This window comes from Populus alba, chromosome 16, assembly GCF_005239225.2.
Source record: "Populus alba chromosome 16, ASM523922v2, whole genome shotgun sequence".
NCBI lineage: Eukaryota > Viridiplantae > Streptophyta > Magnoliopsida > Malpighiales > Salicaceae > Populus > Populus alba.
In genome coordinates, this window is record NC_133299.1 from 11,984,323 (window position 1) to 12,010,578 (window position 26,256).

General features: G+C 31.4%; 2 protein-coding genes across 3 annotated transcripts; one reads left to right on the forward strand and one right to left on the reverse strand.

The window, feature by feature from the left end:
• Positions 1-4,314: 4,314 nt before the first annotated feature.
• On the reverse strand, positions 4,315-8,438 carry LOC140954695 (uncharacterized). Its single transcript, XM_073405193.1, has 7 exons — positions 7,664-8,438; positions 7,344-7,528; positions 7,077-7,220; positions 5,576-6,231; positions 4,886-5,479; positions 4,639-4,771; positions 4,315-4,506 (listed from the first exon to the last, which is right to left on the reverse strand). The coding sequence occupies exons 1-7, from the start codon at positions 8,436-8,438 to the stop codon at positions 4,315-4,317; spliced, it is 2,679 nt and encodes an 892-aa protein (XP_073261294.1).
• Positions 8,439-16,231: 7,793 nt separating this feature from the next.
• On the forward strand, positions 16,232-22,621 carry LOC118037431 (probable proteasome inhibitor). 2 transcript variants are annotated; one of them, XM_073405452.1, is made up of 10 exons: positions 16,232-16,369; positions 16,405-16,600; positions 16,708-16,879; positions 16,961-17,119; positions 17,471-17,557; positions 20,659-20,736; positions 20,837-20,865; positions 20,982-21,045; positions 21,139-21,216; positions 22,332-22,621. In XM_073405452.1, the coding sequence occupies exons 2-10, from the start codon at positions 16,423-16,425 to the stop codon at positions 22,402-22,404; spliced, it is 918 nt and encodes a 305-aa protein (XP_073261553.1). In that variant the 5' UTR covers positions 16,232-16,369; positions 16,405-16,422; the 3' UTR covers positions 22,405-22,621. The 2 variants fall into 2 exon arrangements, with proteins under 2 accessions (XP_073261553.1, XP_034899290.1); XM_035043399.2 differs by having other exon boundaries at positions 16,235-16,600.
• Positions 22,622-26,256: the final 3,635 nt, after the last annotated feature.

Below are 26,256 nucleotides of genomic sequence, written 5' to 3' on the forward strand. Positions count from 1 at the left end.
ATTGGGGTAAATTCCGGAACGATAATGGATATTTGATTATTTTTTTTTTTGGAAAAACAAATTAAATAACTATAAATTATTTATTAAGTTTTGGGTATTAATAAATACTTATTATCTACTACTATTTATTAATCAATAAAAATAAAATAGTTTATATATCACATTGTGTTAAAAAAATATAAATATTTTAAAAAATATATTTATATAATATAAATATATATTTGAGTTAGATGCGGGCGAGTTTCAAGATAAGTTTTACAATATTCATATCACATCTGTTATTTATTGAATTTAAAAAAATTATATATATTCAGATCAGGTTAATATTCATCAAATTTAGATTAAATTATCAACTAATAAATCAGTTATAATTAAAAATTTTAAAAAACAATACTAGTCTTAAAAAAGAACTAAGATTTTATATATATTATAAACTTACTTTTAATATCAAATGTCTTTCCACTTTTTGGTTTCTTAATTAATATTTCACTTGAATTAAAGGAAATTAAAAAAAAAAAAAAACATAGTATGCATTTATTAGTAAAAACAAAAAGACTCCAACACGAATAAGTATGATTGTAGTAGATGTTGAACCTTTTTTTGGTTTTTTATTGATATATTAGTTTAATTATTTGATTTTTTAAAAAGAAAAACAAGAGAAATGGCATGGGTAAGGAAACAACGGCCATGCCATGCATACTTTGGAAAGAATTGTTTTGAAATATGAATTTTCCATCCTTTTGCATTTGAACACCAAAAAACTATATATTACATTAGAGTTTCAATAAAATCTGAATTTAAAAAAAAATATTTTTTTATAATTTTAAATTATTTTAATATATTCATATTAAAAATAATTAAAAAAAAATATATATATATATATATATATATATATATATTATTTTAATACATTTTAAAACTAAAAATATTTTTTTAAAAAAATTATTACTATATTTTTAAACAACTCAGCTCAAATTACATCTAAAAACTCAATTACTTGTTTAAAGATTCTGATCTCATTTCTTAATCATATAAGCCTGGCCACTATCATCAACCAACTTCCCTCTCCATCTTGAAAATGTGAATTCCAATAGTAAAAATTTTCATGGTTATATATATCTTTAATTCTCTCATCCCTCCACCACTAAGAATTAAAATGTAAATTAAAGAAAATATCATCACTTACTCATAAAATCAAAGAAAAATAGAGACACAAATGAAAACACAAACTATAACAACAAACAAAACCTCTTAGTAAAGAAATAGTGTTTTGTCTCTAGATGATTATAACAATGGCATTGCATTTATTTTTTATTCCACAAAACCTTAAAGTTATTGTTAATGTTTTAGGAAAAAGGGGGAAAACACAAATACTAATAAAATTTCTTAGAAATTGGTAAGAAATAATAAAAAAAAAAACATTAACTACTTAAAAAATCAAAGTTTCAAAATGTTTTATAAAAATGAAAATAATTTAAAATAAATTTTCAAGATTTTAATAAATAAGAAATCCCAACAAAATAGGGTCATACAATTTCTAAAGAATATTTAAGAAATAAAAAGATATTTTTTTGAGGATAAACTTGAAATTTGAAAACTTTTAAGGAAGAAAATAATTAGCAACGTTTAGATTAATAACTTTACAATATTCAATCATTAAAAGTTTTTAATATGTTTCAGAAATTTAAAATCAATTAAAAATGACATTTTCAAATATATGAAGGATACAAATTATAAACAATTAAACTTTTGAAAAAAACTATGAAATAAACATTTGGAAATTCTTAGCATTCAATTTTCCAAAAAATATTTTAAAAAAATTGAAAACAATGATTTTTAATTTTAGGAACATTCTCCAATCATTGTAAACAATGATTTTTAATGACTGATTTCTAATAATTTTAATTTTTGTTTTAAATTATGAAAAACTAAATTGACAAAAAAAACAATTTAAATTTTTTCTTAAACAATTCTTATCGATTTTTATAAGAAATATTTTGTTGTTTGTTATTCCACTCAAATTTTCCAATTTTTTTTTATTGAAAAAATTAATATTTTTTGTTTGTTAAAAAGTTTTGAAAATGTTATGGTATCCTTCTTAGAATTTAATGAAGTTTAGTTCAATGGGATTAAATTGATTAAAATTTCCAAATTACTAAGTAAATAATGGTGAATTATATATCTCTTCTTTATTATTACAATATAATAGGCAACTAGATATATTAGAAAAGTAATTACAATCCTTACAATACAATCTAATCATATTCATATAAGAAAATTATAATCAATTGTTATAATTAAAAAAATATAAATTTGTGACTCGTGCTAATACCCCCCTTCAATGTGCTGCATACAATCATTCATGTCTAACTTGACAAATAAGTCACCAAAGACTCAATTAGCAACTGCCTTGGTCATAATATTAGCCAACTATTTTGTAATCTTCACATACAGAACCTCGAATATTTTCTCTTTTAATATTTTATAGATGAAACTTCAATCAATCTCTAAATGTTTAATTTAATCATGTTATATCGAATTATATATAATTTTTATAGATGATTAATTATCACAGTACAACTTCACAGCTTCTCTAGGAAAAAAAAAGATCCCTCATAAGCTATTTTAAACCATAATAATTCCTAATACTTTTTACCACTATTTTATATTATGCTTTAGTGCTAGATAATGAAAATAACATTTCGTTTTTTAGAACTAGATTACCTTTAATAAAAGTGAAGTACCAATTGTTGAATCTTATTTTTATCCTTTTGCATCACAATTTGAACCATAGTATTCAATAATATTTGCATGATTATTCTTAGAAAACATAAGATCCTTTTTAGGTATCGACTTTAAGGACCGTAAGATTTTGAAACCAATATTCATATGAGTTTCACTCGAATTATACATAAAATAACTTAATACACTAATAATATAAGCAATATTTGATCGAATATTTGATATGTAAATCAATTGACCTACTAATCTTTGATAACTTCCTTTCTTAGCTGGAACTTGATCAAGAAGTTCCTCAAGGCTAATCCTGTTTTATAGGTATACTATTTTATAGGTATACAAGCTAGCATAGTTGTCTTCTCTAATAAGTGTAAAATATATTTTTATTGTGACAAGAATTATACTTGTTTGGGCTTGATAACTTCAATGCCCAGGAAACAATTTAAATTTCCAAGGTTTTTTTATATCAAATTTAGATACCAAATAAGTTCTTAATTTTTTCATCTCATCGATATTATTACTCATAACAATCATGTCATCTACATAAATAAAAAATGCATTTATTTTTCATTATGTTTTTTTTTAAATAATGTATGATCCACATTGCTTTGAGTATAATCATATTTCTTCATAGTTAGTTCAGATCTTTTAAATAATGCTATATTGGTGATTGTTTTAAATTATACGAAGACTTTTTTAATTTACACACCAAGCTTGTATTATTGGAGGCATTTTAACTGAGTGACAATTTTGTATAGATTTCATCGGATAAATTTCTATGTAAAAAGGTGTTTTACATGTGATCATTCATTAGATTTTTAGTAATATACCTAGAATAAATACAAACCTCGGGAACTTCAACAAAGAAGGAATAATTAGTGGATGCTATACATGTAGAGGGAGTTATTTTTGAACTCTAAGAGATATCACTGAATTAATAGCATCACAATCTATTGTTATCAAAGCATTAGTTGGCATTCTTGACCAATTAACACTATATTAGGAAGTAAAACCCTCGAGTTCTACTCTTCAACACATGTCTCATTTGAAGAGGAGAAATGGATATAAGAAAAAAAATATTTTCAATTTAGAAAATATGACACCCATAATCATACAAAATCATCAATTAGGACGATGATAACACTTGTATCCATTTTTATACGACATATACCCAACAAACACACACTTTAATACATATAGATCAAGCTTTGTATGCTGATATTTATAAAGGTGAATAAATGCAATACTCTTGAAAACTCTCAATGCTAATGTTAAGTTGGAAGGAATATTAACATAAGGAAAGTTTTTTCAAAGATGTTTTGAATATGAGAGACCTACTAGGTATAGAAACTTATACTGCAGGTTATGTAATGCAACACACACTTTCTTATTCATTTGTTGTAACATTTATACAGGTTTGAGAGTTTGAATTTTGAATTGAAATATGTGTGTAACTGAAGGATATTTACAGTCAAGATTAATAACAACATTTCAAACGAATCCTATAATTATGGAGAGCACAAAATCTGGCATAACTTATGATAACAACTGCATTTGAATTTGCTGTGATTTGATTTAATCAGATTCCTTAATACGCCCCCGCAAGAACGGGCTACCATCGGATAGGCCGATCTTGTTACGTAAGAAGTCGGTTCGTTGTCTGGAGAGAGGCTTGGTGAGCAGATCTGCTAGCTGATCAGTGGTGTAGACATGTTGAACATTGAGAATATTCTTCGCAACCAAATCTCGCACAAAGTGAATATCAATCTATATGTGTTTCATCCTGGAGTGCTGAACAGGATTAAAACTTAGATGAGTGGCACCCAAATTATCACATAAGAGCAGCGGTGGTTGTGATAGACAAAACTTCAGTTCCTGGAGCAGAGATAGTAGCCACACACTCTCAGCAGCAGCCGTTGCCAAGGCCCTATATTCAGCTTCAGTTGATGATCTTGCAATGGCACGCTGCTTTTTAGAACTCCAGGAAATTGGTGTGGTGCCAAGGAATAACAAATAAGCAGAAGTAGATTTCCTGTCATCCAAATTACCAGCCCAATCAACATCCGAGAAACAAGTTAACAGGCTGCTGGATGTTTAGCTCATAGTAATTCCATGGAAGATTGTGTTCTTCAAATATCGCAGCAGCCTCTTTGTTGCTGTCCAATGAATCTGCATGGGATGATGCATGAACTGAGAGAGTTTATTAATAGCAAAACTAATATCAGGCCTGGTAAGAGACAAATATTGCAAGGCACCAATAACTTGACAGTATTCGGTGGAGTCAACAGAGGAAGAACCATCATTCAATTGTAAAGGGACTGATGTTGAGAGTGGCGTGTTGACATCTCTAGCACCATCCATATTTGTCCTGGCAAGTAAGTCTCGGATATACTTGTGCTGAGTTAGAAACAAGCCGGCTGCAGTAGGAATAACCTCAACACCAAGAAAAAAATGCAGTAACCCCAAGTCTTTGATAGAAAATTTCTGGCCAAGATGATCAATTAAACTTGCAACAAAGACTAAATTATTGCCTGTGATAATCAAATCATCAACATACACTAGGCAATAAGCAAGAGTGGAACCATTATGGAACACAAAAAGAGATGAATCTGAATTAGAATTAAGAAAGCCAAACTCAGTCAAGGCATGCTTAAGGGCAGAGAACCAAACACGGGGTGCCTGTTTTAGACCATAAATGGCCTTGGTTAGACAACAAATATAATCAGGATAGTTAGGATTTCTGAAACCAGGAGGTTGCTTCATGTATACTATTTCGGTAAGATGTCCATGAAGAAATAAATTATTAACATCCAATTGCCTCAAAGATCAACCCTACATCACAACAAGAGTCAAGACAGTGCATATGGTGACCGGCTTAACAACAAGACTAAATGTTTCCTTGTAATCGAGTCCGGGTCGCTGATTGAACCCTTTGGCCACTAATCTGGCCTTGAACCGATCAATCGACCCATCAGCATGCCATTTCACCCGAAACACCCATTTACAACCCACAATATTACAACCAGAAGGAGGGGATACCAATTGCCAAGTATTATGACGCATTAAAGCAGTTAATTCGGTGGACATGGCCTCACGCCATCTAGGATCGGCGAGGGCAGCAGTAACACTTGAGGGTTCCAAAGAAGTTGGAAGGGGATGTTTGGTAACAAGGAAAGATTTTTTAGGTTTATGAATGTCATTCATAGACCTAGTAGTCATTCTATGAACACGTACCGTATCAGATGCAGGGATAGTGGAAGCAGGTAATTCAATTGAAGCAGTGGTATCTAAAGGCAGTGGAGAAGAAGGAGTACTTACCTGGAGAGGAGATGGGGTAGAGAGGGACCCCTGCTTAGACGATGTCAAGACTTCAGTACCCATATCCAGAGAAGTGCTGGGATGAGGCAGATTAAGAAATAGCTTTGGTAAGGAGATAAGCACAAAAGAATTTTGCCCAGCTGATGAAGAAGAATGGACACAAGGATGACTGGTCTGTTGAAAAGGAAATGTTGTTTCATGAAAGATGACATGTCGAGAAGTAATTAGTTTGTTGGTAGAGGGCTCAAGGCACAGATATGCATTTTGAGATAAGTTGTAACCCATGAATGTGCACGGTTTGGATTTTGGCTCAAGTTTATGTTTATTATATGGTTGGGTTAATGGATAACATAGGCAACCAAAGTGTTTAAGCTTGAGATAGTTGGGTTGTTGATTGAATAATTTCTCAAACGGGGATTTATTATTCAAGGTGACAATGAGCATGCGATTGATTAGGTAGGCAGCAACTTGAAATGCATAAGGCCAATAAGAGATAGGCATGTGAGCATCAGTGAGCAAGGTAAGACCAGTTTCAACTAGGTGACGATGTTGCCGTTCAGACATACCATTTTATTGGGGGGTGTGGGGAGCAGTAGTATAGTGACTAATTCCATGAACTGAGAGATAAGTTTTGAGACCAATATATTCCCCACCATTATCAGAATAAAGACTTTTTATTTTTGTGTTGAAACGATTTTCCACAAGATTGCGAAATTGGGAAAAAATGGTTTGAACATTTGATTTTTGGGTTATGGGATAAAGCCATATATATTTGGTATAATGGTCAACAAAAATAACATAATATTTAAATCCATTAATTCCAAGATCATGAGATGGACCCCAAACATCCGTGTAAATCAGTTCAAGTGGAATATTGCTAGTAAGACCATGAGTATTAAAAGTTTGACGATGAGCTTTGTTTTGAGAACATGAAGTACACAAAGAGGAATGGCCATTTTTATTGATGGGTAAGGAAAAAGCATGAATGAGATGATTAACCAATTTGGATGATGGATGACCAAGACGTTTGTGCCATCCACGGATGTGGTATGTTCATAAACATAGGCAGTAATATTTTTCTTGATAGAGGGTAGGTGCTCCGGAAATGGGTACACTCTATCTTCACATTCGCCTTTGAGTAGAATCGCCCCCGTGATCCGATCCTTCACCAAAAAATAAGTAGGGTGAAATTCAATGTAAACATTGTTATGCTTGGTAAAAGGATGAACAGAGATAAGATTTTTATGGATGGTTGGAACACAAAGAGTGTCACATAAATGAAAGACATGATTGGACGTTTTAAGAGACAACGACCCAGTATGAGAGACAGGCAAACCTAATCCATCCCCAATTACCACTTCATCAGTACCGTCATATTCAGAATTAATCGTTAGATTGGAGAGATCAGTAGTCATATTGTGAGATGCTGCTGAGTCCACTAGCCATTTATGATTTTTGCGTTGAGAAGAAGCTGCACAATTTGCTGAGAAATCAAAAGTAGACATTTTTGGGCATTGTTTCGCTGTATGCCCCAATTGATCACACCATTGACATTTTGGTTTAAACCTCCTTTGACCCGAATTAAATCACCCATTTCGGTGAGCACCATTGTGGCCACGTGGAGGTGGAGAAGCAGCCAAGGGACGCCATCTGGACTGTCTAGAATTAAAAGAAGATTGTGGACGCCAGCGATTAGAGTAATTTGCAGTTGGAACAAACGAAGTTGCAGATTGTTGCTCCAGCCGCCGAAGGTAACTTTCATGATTGACAAGAAGATCATGAATTTCTTCGAATTTCAGAGACGTCTCACGGGCACGAATGGGAGCAGCTATTTCTCTAAACTCAATACCCAATCCATTTAGAATGTATAGAGTTAAATCATCATCTGAAACAGGATGATCAATGATTGCTAATTCATCAGCAATTACTTTAATTCCTTGAAGGAATTCAGTAACTGAACGAGACCCACGATTGCTCAAGGTCAGGTCTTCTTTGAGCTGCATTACACTTGTTCTTGATTTTCTTGCATATAAACGGGTAAGTGCTGTCCAAGCCTCACAAGATGTTTTGCAGGCAGAGAGAAGAGGGGTAATGGTGGTAGAGGTGGAGGCAAGGATGGCATGTAGAATGAGCTTGTCTTGGCGAATCCAGTGGGAATTTGCTGCTTTGGATGCAGTAAGATTTAGTGCATCAATGGCAGGGCACTTGTATGTACCCGTTACAAACTCAATGAGATCATAGCCAATGAGCAAGGCTTCAAATTGAGCTCGCCACTGTGGAAAAGTAGAGGGGATGAGTTTTTCATTGATGGTTGTGGCAGCATTGATTGTGATGATGGGTGAGTGTGTGGAGTCGGTGGTGGATGTAGTGATGGTTGTCATTTGCAGGAAGCAGAAGAAGAAGAGTAGCAGGAGGATGGATACTCGTTAGAGATTTTCAGGCTCTGATACCATATAGAAACTTATACTGCAATGTTATGTAATGCAACGCACACTTTCTTATTCATTTGTTGTAACATTTATACAGGTTTGAGAGTTTGAATTTTGAATTCAAATATGTGTGTAACTGAAGGATATTTACAGTCAAGATTAATAACAACATTTCAAACGAATCCTATAATTATGGAGAACACAAAATCTGGCATAACTTATGATAACAACTGCATTTGAATTTGCTGTGATTAATTTGATTTAATCAGATTCCTTAATACTAGGTACATGTTTCATAAGATAAATAACATGCATGATAACATCTTCTAAAAAAATAGATTGTATTTGGGCAACAATTAGACATGCACGTGTAATCTCAAGCATATAATGATTTTTTTCTTTTTGCTATACCATTTTGTTGGGGTATAAAACAACATGTTGTCTTACAAATAATACCATGATCTTGGAAATAATGTTGTAACACATGATCGATAAATTCTCCATCATCATCAGACTTTAGAACTTTTATATTATTAGAAAATTGAGTTTGTATCATCTTACGAAATAAGAGAAAACATTCATAGACATCAATTTTATTTTTCATCAAATAGATCCAAGTTATATAACTATAATTATTAACAAATATCACAAATCAGCTATATCAATATATAAGATAAAAAGAAGGGTAAAATCCCACTTATTAGAAAGAATCAAACTCACTTATCAGAATCAATCAAACTAAATGATACGATCATCTTATTGGAATTCAAGGAATAAGCAGTACAATGAATTTATACAAAAACACAAACATTATAATGAAAGTAAGGATATGATAATTTTTTGTTTGTTAGGATGTGAAAATAAGGATATCCTTTATTATTACTGAATTGAATGCTCGTAAATCACGCATATGAATTTTGCGTTCCAAAGAGCTTTTTATTGTCTCGCTGCTAAAATTTTTGTTTCTACAAGTTTCGAGCCAGCTAGGTGCTAGCTTCCTACTACAAATGCCTAGCCACCACGATGATTTTGCTGCCATGGATCCCTCAAATTGATCAATGACATAAATTTACATAACCCGAAACGACCACAAGAAGCACCAGTGGTCTAGTGGTACTTATCCGGGCTGGTGAAATTTTTTTGTACTGTTAGCGAACACCATAAAAAATCATGCAAAAACATGATTTTACCCAGAAATTTTCAAATCTCGATCCATGCGTTTCTGCCTACGATGATGCCACTGACTTGTAACGATCCACTTGGTGGACCTCTCCAAGTAACCACTCAAATTGTAAAATTTATGGCCATGTTTGTTTCTCGAAAAGTAGTTTCCGGGAAACCATTTTCCAAACTTTCCTGTGTTTGTTTGTCATTAGGAAAGTTGGTCAACGAAAAATACTTTCTAGTCAACGGTCAACGGAAAACACTTTCCAGTCAATTTCAGTCAAAGAAAAATTTGACTTAGTTTTCAGGAAAGTGTTTTCCCTTTAACTGTGTTTGTTTTCCGGAAAGTGATTTCCGGGGAAATCACTTTCCAAACTTTCTTGTGTTTGTTTGCCAGTAAAAAAGTTGGTCAATGAAAAACACTTTCCAGTAAAAGGAAAATTTGGCTTGGTTTTCAGGAAAGTGTTTTCCTAAAAAAATTTGGGTTGAAAACACTTTCCGGAAGTTGTGAAAAATTTAGAAATGTCATTATTTACTGATTATATTAAATTTAATCCTCAAACTTTTGATTGGTATATATATTTTATTTTGAATATTTATTTTTCAATTTCATCTCTTAAAATTTTATTTTTATATTAACTTTGGTCCTTATTTTTATAATTGCTATTTGCTTTTTCCTTATCATATTTTTATTAAAAAATTTTATCTATCAAATTTGGTCCTCATTCTTTTTGATTGTTACTTATTTTATTTGAAATAATTTATGAAATGTTGATTATTATTATTTTAATTTCTTCATCTTTCATTTTCTTTAAAATTTTTTAGATTTGATCTCTATTATTTTGATTATTATTTATTTTATTTGAGATAATTTATGAAATTATATATTTTTTTTCAATTTCATTCTCATTCAACTTTTTAATTTTGTAAGATTTGTTCCTCATTATTTTAATAAGCTATGTATGAATATAAGATATAATAAAAAAAATTCATCATTATAAATACTTTTTAGATTTCATTTTTTTTTTATTGTAAGTGATTAAATATTTTATATATATTAGATAAACTTGAAAAAAAAATTAATTCATTAATAAATTATTTTTTCCAGTTTATTTTCCATAACACAACCAAACACTGGAAAGTGTTTTCCAGTTCATTTTCCATAACACTGCCAAACATCAAAAAATACTTTCCCGGAATTCACTTTCCAGAAATTCACTTTTCCCAGAATTTACTTTTCAAAAAGAAACTACTTTCCTGCAAACAAACGGAGCCTATGATTATATCAGGCAGCCCGGAGAACTACTTAGCCACCGGCTTCTGTATACAGGTCATGGGGGGCGCCTGGACTTAGGACTTAGGAGCCGGGGCTCCCTTTTTCCTGAGACATCTGCACGTGCAAATCACCAACATGTTACCTCACTGGGTTTAACAATCACTAATTAATTAGCTGGCACAGGATCTCCAGCAAGCAATTCTAGTTTAGAATTTACTTGGAGACAGGAATCTGACATCAACCTTCTTAATCAAACTAACATCTGCGACTGTCTCTTGATTCCAAGGTGTCCAAAACGTCGATTGCCTCCTCTATAACAGGCATTAACTTATTTGTTTTTTCTTCTGATGTTCCAATACATTAGTGATATAACAGCAGATTGGTTGGTATTTAATGAATTATGAACTCCCCATCACCATGTCTCAAGTTCTCAAAGCACTCACCATGAGTATAGATTTCCAAGTTCCCATATGACACCAATGGTTACTGACTCAATATCTATGTACAAATATCACAGTGACACTCATCTGCAGACATGCATAGATTCCTCGAACATAATATGTAGCGTACAGTATCATTGCATGCACCAACCATTTTAATTCATTCATAATCAGTGTTTCTTTTCAGTAGACATTTATGCATAAAATTCCCAAGGCATGCAATATCATGTACATTGAATTTGGCTTGACAGTAAGCAAGAATTATAGATCCAGTAAGAATCTAATTTGCTTACTGATTGCTTCAGAATGTTAGCGGACAACAGATATTTCTTGCAGTTAGAGTCAACAGCATGGTGTTAATTTTTGTCTGTTAAACCCTCCTGTCTGAAATTTTCTATTGATAGTTCACAAGAGATGTGTAAATTAAAAGACAAAAATCGGGGAAGAAAATCTCTAGGCTCATGAAAAAGGAACTATTCCATTGTTTTTAATCGCTTTTCTGAAAAAGATCAGCAGCTTCCTTATGTTACGTTTAATTATTATTCTAACGATATGGGAAATTGGGTTCCAAGTTGCTGTGTGGCTATGCTACATTCAAAGATAAACACATATAGAGCATAAGTTTCTCCATACCTTGTTCTCCTTCGGCAAAGACAATGGAACGCTCAGTTTTGATCCAAATTCACGTAAAGTGCTATTTTCACAGGTCAGTTAATTTGCTTTCATGACATCCCGGACCAATGTACTAGCATATGTTTGAAAGTTTGGTTATTATTGTTTTTCAAAATGTTTTTCATTCAAAAAAATATGTTAATTTTTTTTAAAAAAAAATTATTTTTGAAATCAACACGTTAAAATAATTTGAAAACATAAAAAACATATTAATTTAAAGTATAAAAAAAAATTAAAATTTTTCAAAAGCATTTTTAAAAACGCACTGCCCAACAATTACCTATAAGATAAGAAATTTAGTTATTTATATTCTATTTATCAAATTTTGGGTATTTATATGATATCTATTATTTATAATTTAATAATAAATAAATAAATAAATATGTGTGGAGTGGGAGGGGTGAAAAATAAAATTTTATGTTTAAATACATTATTTTTACAAATAAAAAAAAATGGTGTTTGTTTTATATTTTTCACAACAATGCTTCCTCTCGAAAAACATGTAAAAAAATAATTAAATAAGTTAGTTCAATCAATATTCATCATCTTCAAATTAAATTATCATTCAATAAACTTAAGCAACTTCTCACCATCTTCTACGTAGAACCTAAAATCATTTGTTAAACATTATTTATTTAAGAATTCAAATAAAACCAGCAAGCAATTGCATGAAAGCTCTACAAATAAACATGTTAGAGATCATGTTCCCTTGATTGAATTCGTTTTGTGTTCTAATATCTTAATGCTTCCACGTGTATATCCCTTAAGTTTCTCCTGTTTAACAGACAACTCAATAATAACAGATAATCTAATTGAAATAATTATAGATGGAATTCTGGCAAGGGAAATTTCCGTCATACCACACGCTTGGATCTCCTTTTTCGTACAATCTCCTCCTATATATAATAGCTAAAGCCTCTACTTGGCCTCCACAGCCTCTGAAAGACCAAGCATCGATCTAAAAACATTAAATCAATCCCTCAAAATGGCTCGATTTCTTCTTCTTTGCCTTGTTTTAGCAGATGCTTTTGTAGGGCTCGCAATGGCCAGTGAAAAGGTTCAGACCATGGTTCAGTCTAGCCCTGCATCATCCTCCTACCCACAAGCTCCCACTCAGAATGTATACGATGCTCAAGCGCCCAGTATTAGGAAACTTGGAAAACACCATCTCCATAAAATGGTCCCGTCCTTCGTGGCCCCAATCCATAGCCCATCTATAGCTCCTCACCAAGCTCAAGAAAACGTTCATTCCAAAAGAGAAACCAGTTCTTTGTACCAAATCAAGTCGTCCTCTGAGCCCAGCAGCACTGAAGAGAGCGCGAGCATCCATGTGCAAGATATTCACCTCCCAAACCATCATCATTCAGTGGACAAGTCAATAGCTGGGGGCGGTGTGATTCTTGGGGCTCTTGCCGCCGTATTTTTAGTGGCTGTTTTCCGTTACATCAGAGCTACTGGCAGACATAAACCAGGAGCCACTTCTTGAGTCAAGTTATCTAGAGTTGTCTTGTAGGTATATGATAGGGGGAAAACATCTTGTGTTTCAACACTTTCGGGAAAATAAACACTAATATTCTGAAGGATATGGTTTATAACAGTGAAAATGAACATATTTTTGTTTTAAATATACTTCATTTGAATCTCGGGTTGGAGTAATGAAAGATATATCTCCATGTTACCAGTGCCAGGCGTTGTGGTTGTTGCTTGAAGTTTAATGCTTGTGCAGACCCTCGAATATAATTTCCAACTATTCAGACATATCATCCAACTCATAAGAATGATATCAATTTTGTCCCCGAACAAATTTTTGTATCCTTAAAAAACAACATTGAGAGTTAAGGTTATTTTTAAGGTTTGCTCCTAGTCATTTGATTTTTAATTTAGAAAAGAAAATACACTAGATCATTATATTGACAAATGTAGATTAATAATTATGAGTTTTAACTTTCATTTTTTTTTTTTTTATCTATTGTTTCTTTTAAATTCTATTATATATATATATATATATATATGTGTGTGTGTGTGTGTGAGACAAGTATAAATGAACTTTTCACTTATTGAGTATTTATACTCTTGTTTTTTTAAAAAATTTCTTCATCTAAATAGTTGAATGCATCATACTTTTAGTCATCATCACTGCATGTTTTTGCTTCTGTATAGTGTATTATTGTGATATGATTATAACAATAAAACCTTACAAGTATAGTTATTAAATCCGAACTAGCTTGTTAGGTCGATTTGATGGCTAGATTGGTCCAAGTAAAATAAAAAACTAAGATGAATAAAAATCTGACAAAACCTAGTTGATTTATGACCTGAAACGACCCGAAAAAACTTAGGTTAAGATTTATTGTTTTTTCAAAAGTTTTTCTCTTAACTGACATTAATATTCTAAATATCTTACAGTTTTATAGATATAATTTTTAATTAGGAGTCAACAAGCATTATTTTTTATAGAGTAATGGGCAAGATTGATGTATGAATTTAATTATAACTCATTATCCTTATGAACTACTATCTAGATCTCTGTTTGGAGCAATAATACACACAAATATTCCTTTCCTTTGGCTAAAAACTAGAGTAATATGACGAAAGACACAAAAGTATTGTTATAAGAAATTTCTATTGACAAGTACTTACAAATTATCAATTATCATTATTTTCCACTTCAATTGAAAACCCATTTTCTTATAGAAAGTTAAATATAATAGAATAAAAGGGGTCAATGCATGCATAATGCAACATTAAAAACCTATGAAAAAAACAATTCCTAATGCTTTTATATATATATATATATATATATATATATATATGTAATGACTTGTATTTGGTTATATTTCCACCATGCTTTTCATTTTAAAAAAATGAGTAGCATGTGTAATAAAAATTAATAATTTATAATATGTATAACATATATTTATATGAATTGTTTTTAATTTTTTCATATGAAATATTAATTTTTTTTTTTTCTGAATTGATTCAAATAAACTCGGATCAACCTATATAACCTAAAATTCATGTTTAAAAGAGGACTCAGGCGTACATACATCCATAGTTATTAAATCCAGACCGGCCTAACAGGTCGACTCAGGACCTGGTCGACTCGGTGGCAGGATTGATCTGAGTTTGCCAAAAAACTGGTCGGTACAATGACTCAGCGGGTCAACCAATGACCTGGGCGACCTGAGCAAACCCAGACCTGATGTTTTTTTTTTTTTCTCTTCAAATGTGATTTTTCTCCTATACCCTTCTTTTTTCATATTTTTTTAGTTGGTTATTAACACTTTTTAAAGCTCACTACATAAATATTTGAAAAGTCTTTTATTTTTTTCAATTTAAGATTTGAAACCCTTTAGTATATATATTTTGTGTTCACAAGAAAAAATTTATGTTTTTTCAATGTGGGATTTGAAGCTTTTTAGTTTATATACTTTATGTTCCCAAGAAAAAAGTTTTTTTTTTTTTTTTTCAATGTGAGATTTAAAGCACTTATGTATATATACTTTATGTTCACAAGAAAAAAATTATATTTTTTTCTATGTGGGTTAAAAAAACTTTTTGGTTTAAATACTTCAACTTAAAAGGATAATATAATATCTTTTTAATGTGGGATTTGAAGCGCTTATGTACATATACTTTATGTTCACAAGAAAAAAATTATATTTTTTCTATGTAGGTTAAAAATTTTTTTGGTTTAAATACTTCAACTTAAAAGGATAATATAATATCTTTTTAATGTGGGATTTGAAGCCTTTCAGTATATATACTCTATGTTCATAAAAAAAAAAAAGTTATGTTTTTTTTATGTGGGATAAAAAACTTTTTGATTTAAATACTTTAACTTAAAAGGATAACATAATATTTTTTCAATATGAGGTTTGAAGCTATTTAGTATATATATATATATATATATATATATATTTTATGTTCACAAAAAAAATGTTATGTTTTTTTTAATGTAGGATAAAAAACTTTTTTGGTTTAAATACTTTAACTTAAAAGTATAACACATTATTTTTTTAATGTGGGATAAATTGTTTTTTTAAACATTCTTTTAAATTTATTTATTTATAATATGTATAACCTATATTCATATATATATATATATATATATATATATTAATTTTTTCATATAAAAATATTAAATATTTTTTTAAAATTAATATAAATTAACTCGGCATCTTAATCAGGTGAACCCGGAGCGATAACTATGCGTAATCGATAAAAGTTGGCTTGTCCTCAAAGCCAACTCTGCACGCGCGCCCACCGCCCGGTATATAATCGCGAAACCTCTATCAGTATCTTGAAAATTCCCTCCCTCCCTCTCTCTCTCCACAACAGAACCAATCCGTCGATCTTTTGGTCTTCCAGTCTTAAGACAACAATGGCCAACGAGAAATCGGTGATGGCTGTGATTAGAGCAGCAAGGCCTTCCTTTAAAAACAAGCACGACAAGGTCGCTTTCGCTGTTCACGCCGCTTTCCTCGCAAGTGGCTACGCTCTCACCGCCACTGGTCTTGCCGCCTTCTCCGAATCTGCTGCCCTCTCTGCTACGTCAACTAGTAAGCTCTCAATTTTTTTTCTTCAACTGTTTAATTGCTATTAACAAAACGAAAAACTAATATATATATAAATTCTGTGTAATTTTTACCCTCTGGCTCTGTTATAGATGAGGTAGGAACTGAAAATTGGAATGAGGTAGATGGAGAATATGCATTCGTGTATGTAAATCCTGATAAAGAAGGAAAGAGGGTGATACTGAAGTGTTTGGCTTTGAATGGGAAATTGGCGGTTAGTGCCATATCTGATGGGATTTCAGAGCCGGTCAATCTCGAAATCGAGTAGGGTTTTCTTTTAGTTTTTATTTATTTATTTATTTTGGTATTCTAGGGTTAGGGTTCTGAATTTAATTACTGTTGCAGTGTTGGGGATTATGTTGCGGAGAATGAAGGTACAAATTACTCGGAGCAATATAGGAACTTGGACAAGATTTATAAGAAACTGGATGAAGAAATTTTGTCTAAATTGGATGGCTCTTCTACTTCTTCTTTGAAAGCGAGTTCATCAGGCAACCGTAATGGGTAATTGAGCTCTCTTATTCTGTTTAAGGATGTATATTTGTGCAATTCATTGCCTTTAACAAACTATGATGCTTGTTGCTGTTGTTTTAATTTGACTGCTTAGCCTTTTTCCCTTTTACATGCCACACTCTCCTTGTACTTTAGCTTCGTTTGGTTGGAATTTCAAATGTTCTGCTGCAGAATTTATAATTTATTGTTCTCAATCTTAGCATTTAAATATTTACTTTGACTGCATTAATTCTATTTCTTAGTTGTTACCTCATATTATAAAGCATCTCTATGATAAAATTCTTCATAAGGGTAGCCATCTATTGACTTGGCTTTTCTGTATTGATTTGCCATGTTTTGTAGGCGAGAAGCAATGCAGGGATCAAGACAGAATAATGAACCTGGTGTTGGATTTTCTGAACCTGCTAGCCCTCAAATTCCTCTCCCGGGGTATGTTATTCTTTTCATCACTGTACCTTTCTCATATTGGGTTACATATCATATCTGTGATATTTTCATTCCCATAGGGAACTGCTGCTCATATGATCTTAAATTTTGTTTGCAACTTTCATTTGCTATGATATATTAGATCACTACTGTCCTTATGAACTTTGATTTTTCTTGTGGCTTACATTTATTATGATATAATGCAAGTGCTTGGATCATTCAAGTAATCTCCTCATATGCATGAGAAACCTTTTCCTTAAAGTTGATGCTTTATGGCAATCAATTAGTTGTATAAAGAGGGGGAAAGTTGCTGTTAACTTTCTATTCATTATAGAAACCTGCTAATACTACTACAAATATCACTGGCTTGTTTCTGCTATGAGCTTTGAAAAAAAGAAGATATGTTTGTTGCAAGAAAAGTATCTGGTTGTTGTAGAAAATGCTTAAGACATTACAAATGACAAAAAGTTATTTATTACAGTACAAATATAGTAATATGAATGTTGTATATTGGCCAAAGGTTTGAGATCAATTTCACCCGTTTTTAGCTTTTGATTTTCTCTATTAACCTTTTGAAGTTTCACAAATGTTATAATAGGAGGTTTTCGAAGCCATTTTTAAGAATTAAGGTTAAGTCAATGGAAAATAAGTGAGATCCATGTGTGCCTAGAATAGTTAGAAACAGCTATTATAATGGATCAAATTAATTATTTCGCTTATGAAATTATGGGGAAGATAATATAGCTAAAAATACCATCTGAAATTGCTTTTTCCTTTTGAAAGCACCATCAGAGAGTGTGATTCTTGTTACCAAACACTATTTGGTGGTGTGGTGGGGTACCAAGACCTGAACTCATCTTGCATTCTTGCTTCAAATTGCATTAAGAGGTCATCATAGGCAAGGCCCAACTTGAATGTTTCCTTCGGTTGCCAATGTTACCAAGTCCACAACACCAGCCATTTTTATTTTTATTTTTTTTTAATAAAAAACAAGAAGAAAGCTAACCATACTTATCAATACATCATTTTCTAGAGCATCTAATGGAGTAATTGTTATTAATTTGGGTAGTGATAGTCTCTTCCTTGTTTTCATCTCTTTTCTCAACATGACTTCCTAGTGAGGGAATTCAGTATGATAAGAAGGTACTCTATTTATTTAGTAAATATAGTCTTGCAATTATTTGGTAAGTTATATAGTATTGTTGTTGTTGTTAAAAGATTTTTTTTTACTAGGATTTATGTTTACTATTTAGTTTAGATAACTACTAGATCTTTGGCTAGTGCTACGTTGTGGATCAAATCAAATTTTTTTTTAAACATAAAAAAATAGCTATGTGTTACTAATGTCTTTTCTAGTAGAAAGAAATTTTAAATCATGTGAGGATTATTCAATGTGACCTGATTGACTTTACAGGTATAAAGACAACTCGAAAAACTGGTAAAAACATTGTTTGACTCAAAATAAATATTCAAAATGATTTCTTTTTTATAAATATTTAGATGAAAATATATTCGATTGATTTGAATTAATCCAAGTTAATCTACAATCTACATGTTGGGTCAAAGGACCTGATAGAAAGCAAATTAAAAGAAATTATGAAGCTCAATTTTCAATAAACTCAATATTGAAGAATGAAATTGAAAAAAATTAATTAAAAAAAAAAAAAAACCTGAGTCAACTTGCTATACTCGTAACCTAGGTCATGAGACTAGAATAATCCATTAGAAAACAAATTGAAACAAATTATGAAGTTTAATCCCTAATAAATCTAATGTTGAGGGATGTAATTGAAATTGAAAAATTGATTACAAAAATAACAATATACAACTTAAGTCAACTCTGGTTAATTTGCCAAACTCGTAACCCGAGTAATGAGATGAGAATAACCTCATATAAAGCAGAACAAAACAAATCACAAACCTTAATTCTCATTCAACCCAATGTTGAATGATGAAATTAAGGAAAAAAGGTCAATTAGAAAAAGAAAGTAAAACTTGAGTCATCCGATCAAATCTACAGTTCGAGTCATGAGATTGAGATAACCTCATAAAAACTAAATTGAAAAAAATTATATGAAATTGAAATTGAAAAAAAAAAAAAATCTCTTATAGTTTTTAATTAATGGTTTCTTGGTGTCTATATGAACAAATTTTCTATGTATTGAATGCATTTTATGATGAATTAAGATTGTTGTTAAAAATTGTTTATTCTACATTTTTCTAACCCTCTACTATTGGGTTATACAATTTTCTAACCCTCTACTATTGCATTTATTCACCTTTATAAATATCAGCATACAAAGCTTGATCTGTATGCATTAAAGTGTGTGTTTGTTTGGTATATGTCATACAAATAATGTTAAGTTGGAAGGAATATTAACATAAGGAGAGTTTTTTCAAAGATGTTTTGAATATGAGAGAACTACTAGGTACATGTTTCATAAGATAAATAACATGCAAGATAACATCTTTTAAAAAAGTAGATTGTATATGGGCAACAAGTAGACATGCACGTGTAATCTCAAGTATATAATGATTTTTTTTCTTTTTGTTATACCATTTTGTTGGGGTATAAAGCAACATGTTGTCTTACAAATAATACCATGATCATGACATGACTATATAAAGCCAATATTTATCGACGCTGTGCATGATTCTTGATCTTGTAATATGTTAAAGAAATTATGTTTATCTTTCGAGTATCCTAGATGAGCTTTAATTGTCATTGGGTCAATTTTCTTGTCAAAATTTTCAATCCCTATGCGGTAGTTCAGTCCTGCTCAGCTCAGCCCTTTCTCGCTCACCGATTCACTCATGTTTGCCTACAACTAGTTTGTCCTACAAACCCAAGAGGTTACCCGCTCTTTCAATGTTGTAAACAAGAGGAATACACAAATGAATATGAACAGAAATAAACACACAAGTTATTACAGGAATCAATCCCAACCTTTTATTAACTCAAAAGGATATACACAAGTCTGTCTGCGCACAATGTTCTGCCCTCCAGAACTTGCATTCTGTACATCCTGCTGTAGCGCAGTCAGTTTCATTCAGTTCCCTGCTATTATGAGGGTTCACTTTCTATTTTCTGATTTGCTTTTCAGATTTGTAGTTCCTCCAGTTCCTGTAAATCCAATGAGCGATCTTTATCCTGGAGCTGGAGCTGGAATGTATCCAACAGGGTATGCATCATAAAATAGCTGTTTGTATTCACTAATTGGTATTTGTCTCACCATTTTAGTTCTCAATTTTAATGATATAATTTGTTGAACTGTTTTTCAGGGCTGGCAGAGGTGGGGGCATGCTTATAGGTTTGTACTTTTTAATTGCAATTAATGAAGCAATAAACAGGCAATGTTTAATTTATTTCGGCATTGCTTATTTTTAATTTATTTCGGCATTGCTTATTTTTACCATGTGCTTGCAGGGCCTGATGATCCTAGCTGGTCTGGTTTATTTGGTGATGACCCTGGTTTCCTTGGGAGACGACCGTGAGATCTCCCTCTTTCCCTTTCCCTCTCCCTCACTTTTCTATAACATGGTATCATCAACATAACTAATAGCGTGTGAATTTATGAACGCAGGGGCGTTCCTCCAGGTGCTCGGTTTGATCCCTTTGGCCCTCCTGGGGTACCTGGTTTTGAGCCCAATCGATTTACCAGGTACATTGATTGTTTTACATCTGCCAAAGCCCATTTGGGATTTACTTTCTTAATCTTTGTTAAGAATAACAAAACAGGCAGTAACATTATTTGATTAAAACTGAATTACTGCAGTAAATCAAGACCATTCAGTTAAATTGGATTTCTTTTACGTCATGTGGTTGGGTGTGGTTTAAAAAAAACCCAGTTTTTGTTTTGTTCTGAACAGTAAGGACCTTGCTCACAATGTGTTTGGTACAGACCAAAGTAATGTGTTTCTGTTGTCTTGGTGAGCTGTTGCATGCCAAGATCTTCTTTTGAACTTTTCCTTGCAAACTTGATGTTAAGCTTTTGGTTCCTGAATTACTGATTCTGCTTTCATTTTGAATTTTTGTCTAAAAAACATTGTACTTTTAAGTTTACCAAAGCACTGATATTGTATGATGTAGTTCTTTCTGAGGATTTAGCATACTTTGACTCGTATCTTTTCCTCCTTTTAAAGAGTTTTGATTAGATCATAGTTGTGTCCATGTGCTAGTCTGTGTATGAAGAGTCATATGGGCATTTTAAAATAGACTCTATCTGGTCCAAATCATCTCGTACAAAAAACCAAATGTTGGAGCCAGCCTTAGCTTGGTATTAAGAATTAGTGGAATTGCAAGGGTGGCTGTTCTGTAAGCACGATACCTGTTCATATGAATGAACATTCGTCCAACAACCAGAATGAGGAATTTATATGAGTGGGGAGGGGTGGTGGAGGAGGGGCATCTTGTCACATTTGCATGTGAATTGGTGATAATAATAAATAAATAGATAAGATAATAAAGAATTGAATGAAATTAGTTGCTTGGTTTGTAAGAAAACAAGCAGATATTAACTCCAGGCATTTGTCTATATTAAGAAAAACATGCAGAGATAGAACATCAGAAGTTACACATAATTTTCTATGAACTTATAACCATACCCAAATAACCTATATTCTAGATTTGTCTGGTCTTCATTTTGGTTGGCCCAAGTTTTTGGTTTCTTATGCCTACAAATAGATTTCGTGTGCTTATGCATCTGGAACGTATTCAAGGTTTATGGTCAGACATTAGCTCCAGGCATCTAATTTTTCTGCTCTATTTGTCTTGCAGAGGTCCACGAAGGCCTGGGAGCAATATTCATCCAGACCTTTCACCAATGGGGAGGGATCCTGATTTTATTTAGGCATGTCCAGGCTGTCTTATTATCTTTCCTGTCCCATTTCTTTTTCGGTTTGTGTGAATGTGGGAAATGGTAAAAAAAAAAAAAAGGTATAAAAGATATGCTCCTTGCGGATAGGGTTTCTTTCCATCTTTTCTGTTTATATGCATGGAACAAAGGACATTTTGTATATTACTAATAAGTGGGATTTTGGTATGTACATTTGTCCTTTCAGTGGTGATTCCTTGTATTTTTTTATTAATTTATTTTATCAAACTAGTTAGTAAAACTTTGCCATTGAAATGAGCCAGAATATCTAGTAATTCTTCCCTGTTCCCAACAACTATGCTTGACCTTGAAGCACGTTCCACCATGTAAAGACTGATGGCAATTTAGCTTGCCCTTTGTACGTGGTTAATGATTGATTGATTTGGAACCAAATATGCCTTTAAGTAATTGGGAGGAGAATTTTTAAGGTTGTGTAATCTAGTCGGATTTGTGTTGGTCAATATATAGGTAACATGCTTGTCTTCTGCAATTGGATGCCAAATCATCTTTTTAAGACTTGTTTGGAAGTTCTTGTATAATGCTTGTGATTTTCTGCGTTGTATTCTGGTGTACTGATTATGAGGCGAAATCACTAATTAAAACACAGTTTAGTAGCATGGTAAATGTAAATGTTGGCTTCTTTACATAAAGTGACTTGACTAGGTGGCTTGGAGGTTTCCTTCGATAAGACTGTATTTATGGCATTTTTCGAAAGTAAAGTTCAACTTTGTTTTTTGCTTTTCTAATTAAGTCCTAGTCTTTTTAATTTTTATTAAAAAAATGCTGGAATAATGATGTATTAGATTAATTTTGAATTGAACATGGTTAACTTATCCAATTCATGACTTAGATCATGATTTTAATTGTATTTAGTAATCATGTTTTTTTAGAAATTTATTTTTATTTAATTAAACAATTATAAAAATAAACATTTGCATAGAAGGAAAGACAATGAAAAAATTATTGAGGAGAAACATATTTCTTCAACTTAAAAGTTAATTTCCTTAAGAATGCATCTTTTGATTATTTGGAGGATGATTTTTTTTTTTTTATTGTTGCACGCATTGTGTTCTGAGTAAAAACATATCATGATTTAAAAATTAGTTTTAAAAAAATTAAAATAATTTTTCAATATTTTGTATGTGATTAAGAAAAAAAAAACTAATAAATGTGATAAAACAATATAAACATTTCATCAAAAAACATAAAAAAGTAATTTTATTTTCATTAAATATTCATGAGCAATCATTTATTTATTTTATTGCATATTAGGTAAACAATAAAAAACAAAATTGTTAATACTCCAATAAAAACCTACAATATTATTGACGAACCATGGCAATATATAACAATAATTTTAATATCCCACGTTCATTAAAAAAAATAATTTTAATATCATATTAGCCTTTTTTTTTCTCAATGTATAAAAACACATCAACGACACTTTTCTAGTCAAAAGGAGCACATTAACACTAAATTTGATTTTTTTGTTCATGAAATTTGGGCAAAGGATCACTTTTTTCTCTTCTTCGCTATTTTTTGGTAACTCTCTCCTCTTTTCAATTCATGAATTGAAATGTAAATAAAATAAATTTTTTGATCAAAACATAAAAAAGATCCAAACTAAAGGACCAAAAATGAAATTGGAAAAATTCCATAGGCAATTTTCTTTAAAAAAACATTGGATGAATAGTACCCAAAAAGAAAAAAAACCCTTTTTTATCCCATCATCACTTTTAATCCTTGAATTTTTTTTTTTTATAAGAAACAAAATTGTATTTTTTCATTTAAAATTAAGTACCAACCCAATACAGAGATATTGTTTTGACACCATGGCATAATGCGATACAAAGCAATTTGAAACAAATTATTAAGTTTAATTCCTAAGTCAATAAAATTTGGAAGAATGAAATTGAAAAAAAAACAATTGAAATCCACAATATTTTGTGTAGTGGTGAATAGTGAATTCACTACCACTTTTAGGTTTCTTTTAATTATGAATAAATTTTAAAATATATCCAACCAGTTATCACAATATAATCAATGAGTTCTCCTAAAATACTAATGGAAAAATTGGTGATTCTTAACTATCATAAATAATTGTTAGTGGCACAAGCTTCTCGTTAAGTTATTGAATGAATGCTGACTCAATAGAATGTGTTCATTTTTAAAAGGGTTAATGTAAATTTTATTAAAAATATATAAAAAAAAACACCACTATTTTAAAAATAGCAAAATAACATAGTTTAATTTTTTCTTTTTAGGTAAAATAACATAATTTGTTATAAGTGGCAATTAGAAATTTGAATATCTTAAGATGTTGTTGATGGAAAGTATGATATTTTAAAGAAATTCTTATGTGGACTCACACATTAAAATAAAGAGAGAGAAGAGAGAAAAATAAAAAATGAATGAAAGAAAGAAAGAAACCCAAAAACACACACCAAAACTTTGATTACACACTACTAGTGTCATTGAAAAGATATTGATGAGATAAATCTAACGACAACAAGAGAGGCCATAAAAAGTTACAAAAATCGGTTACACTCTCCATCAAAAAGTAAGTGAGTAATTATAATGAGCAGAAGGAAAGACCCAAAAAGAAAGAAAGAAAGAGACCCAAAAGCACATTAAATCTCTGATTATGACACCAATAAAAAGCTTTCAACGAGACAAATCCAACAATACAAAAAAAATAAAATCACTTACGATGATTAGAGTGGGTCACATTCTCTAGATGGATCCTTTACCTTTTCACATATATATGGCATACTCTAGTCATGGTTGGTAGCCTTCGTTGTAATGATTTAGTGGTATAGGAATTTAAGAAAACTAATGGTCCTTTTTAGATATGGTTCAATCTAAATAGCCATAAAAGGGAAAGAATATTAATATAAATTGTCTATGTAATTATAATGTAAATGTTTTTTTGAAACTAATTGTGTTAAGTTGATGATGAAACATAACTAAATTTTTTTTGGAAAAGGCAACCATGAGCAATTTTAATGGCCATTCAGCCAAGGTAGAAATTTTTTTGGGGATTAGGTATGTTAGTTTGGTTTGCCATGGTGTGGACACATAAAATAATAAAATGAAACTTGAGTATGGATGTATAAAAATGACACTCTTCACTTGCCTCATTTCAATCCATACATCTCTTCCGCCACCACCTCCACCCACTACCACCTCAACTTCTCCACCTCTCCAACTCCTCCACATGTCCAAATCACGAGTGGCCCTCTCCCTCTTCAAAGCTGAAACCAACCTTGAAAAAATGAAGCCATATCTTCGCCGTTTATTGTCGGATCAAACTAAGTTTTAGATATGTTGTTCACATCATCACCTTCTATAATCTGACTAAAGGGATTGAGATTATTAGCCTTTATTTGAGAGATATGACAGATGAGGTATTTTTAACAAAACCCACCTCGGGTTAGTCATGGTCACCATCTTATTTCTCTTTCTTCTATCATTAGATTCACTTGAAATTTACACATAGAGGTTCCCGTAGGTGCATTCTTCCTTCTAGTTGGTGGAGATTGTAAACAAACATCCTAACAAAAACTTGTTCTTCCTGAACAATAATTCATCATTTTTCAGATTAGTTTGGATCTTTGCCTATATTTGGTCATTTAATTGTTGTTTAGAATTGAGTTTTGGATATGTTGTGTATAATATGATGGTCCACAACTTCACTGTTAGGATTGAGCTAGATTTGAGTGTACACTTAGTTATATCCATTTGAATATACTGCTCCCAGACTCACCAATTCACTATTTCAACTTGTTGAGTCATTGTTCCAACTCAGTTACTATTATAATTCATCGG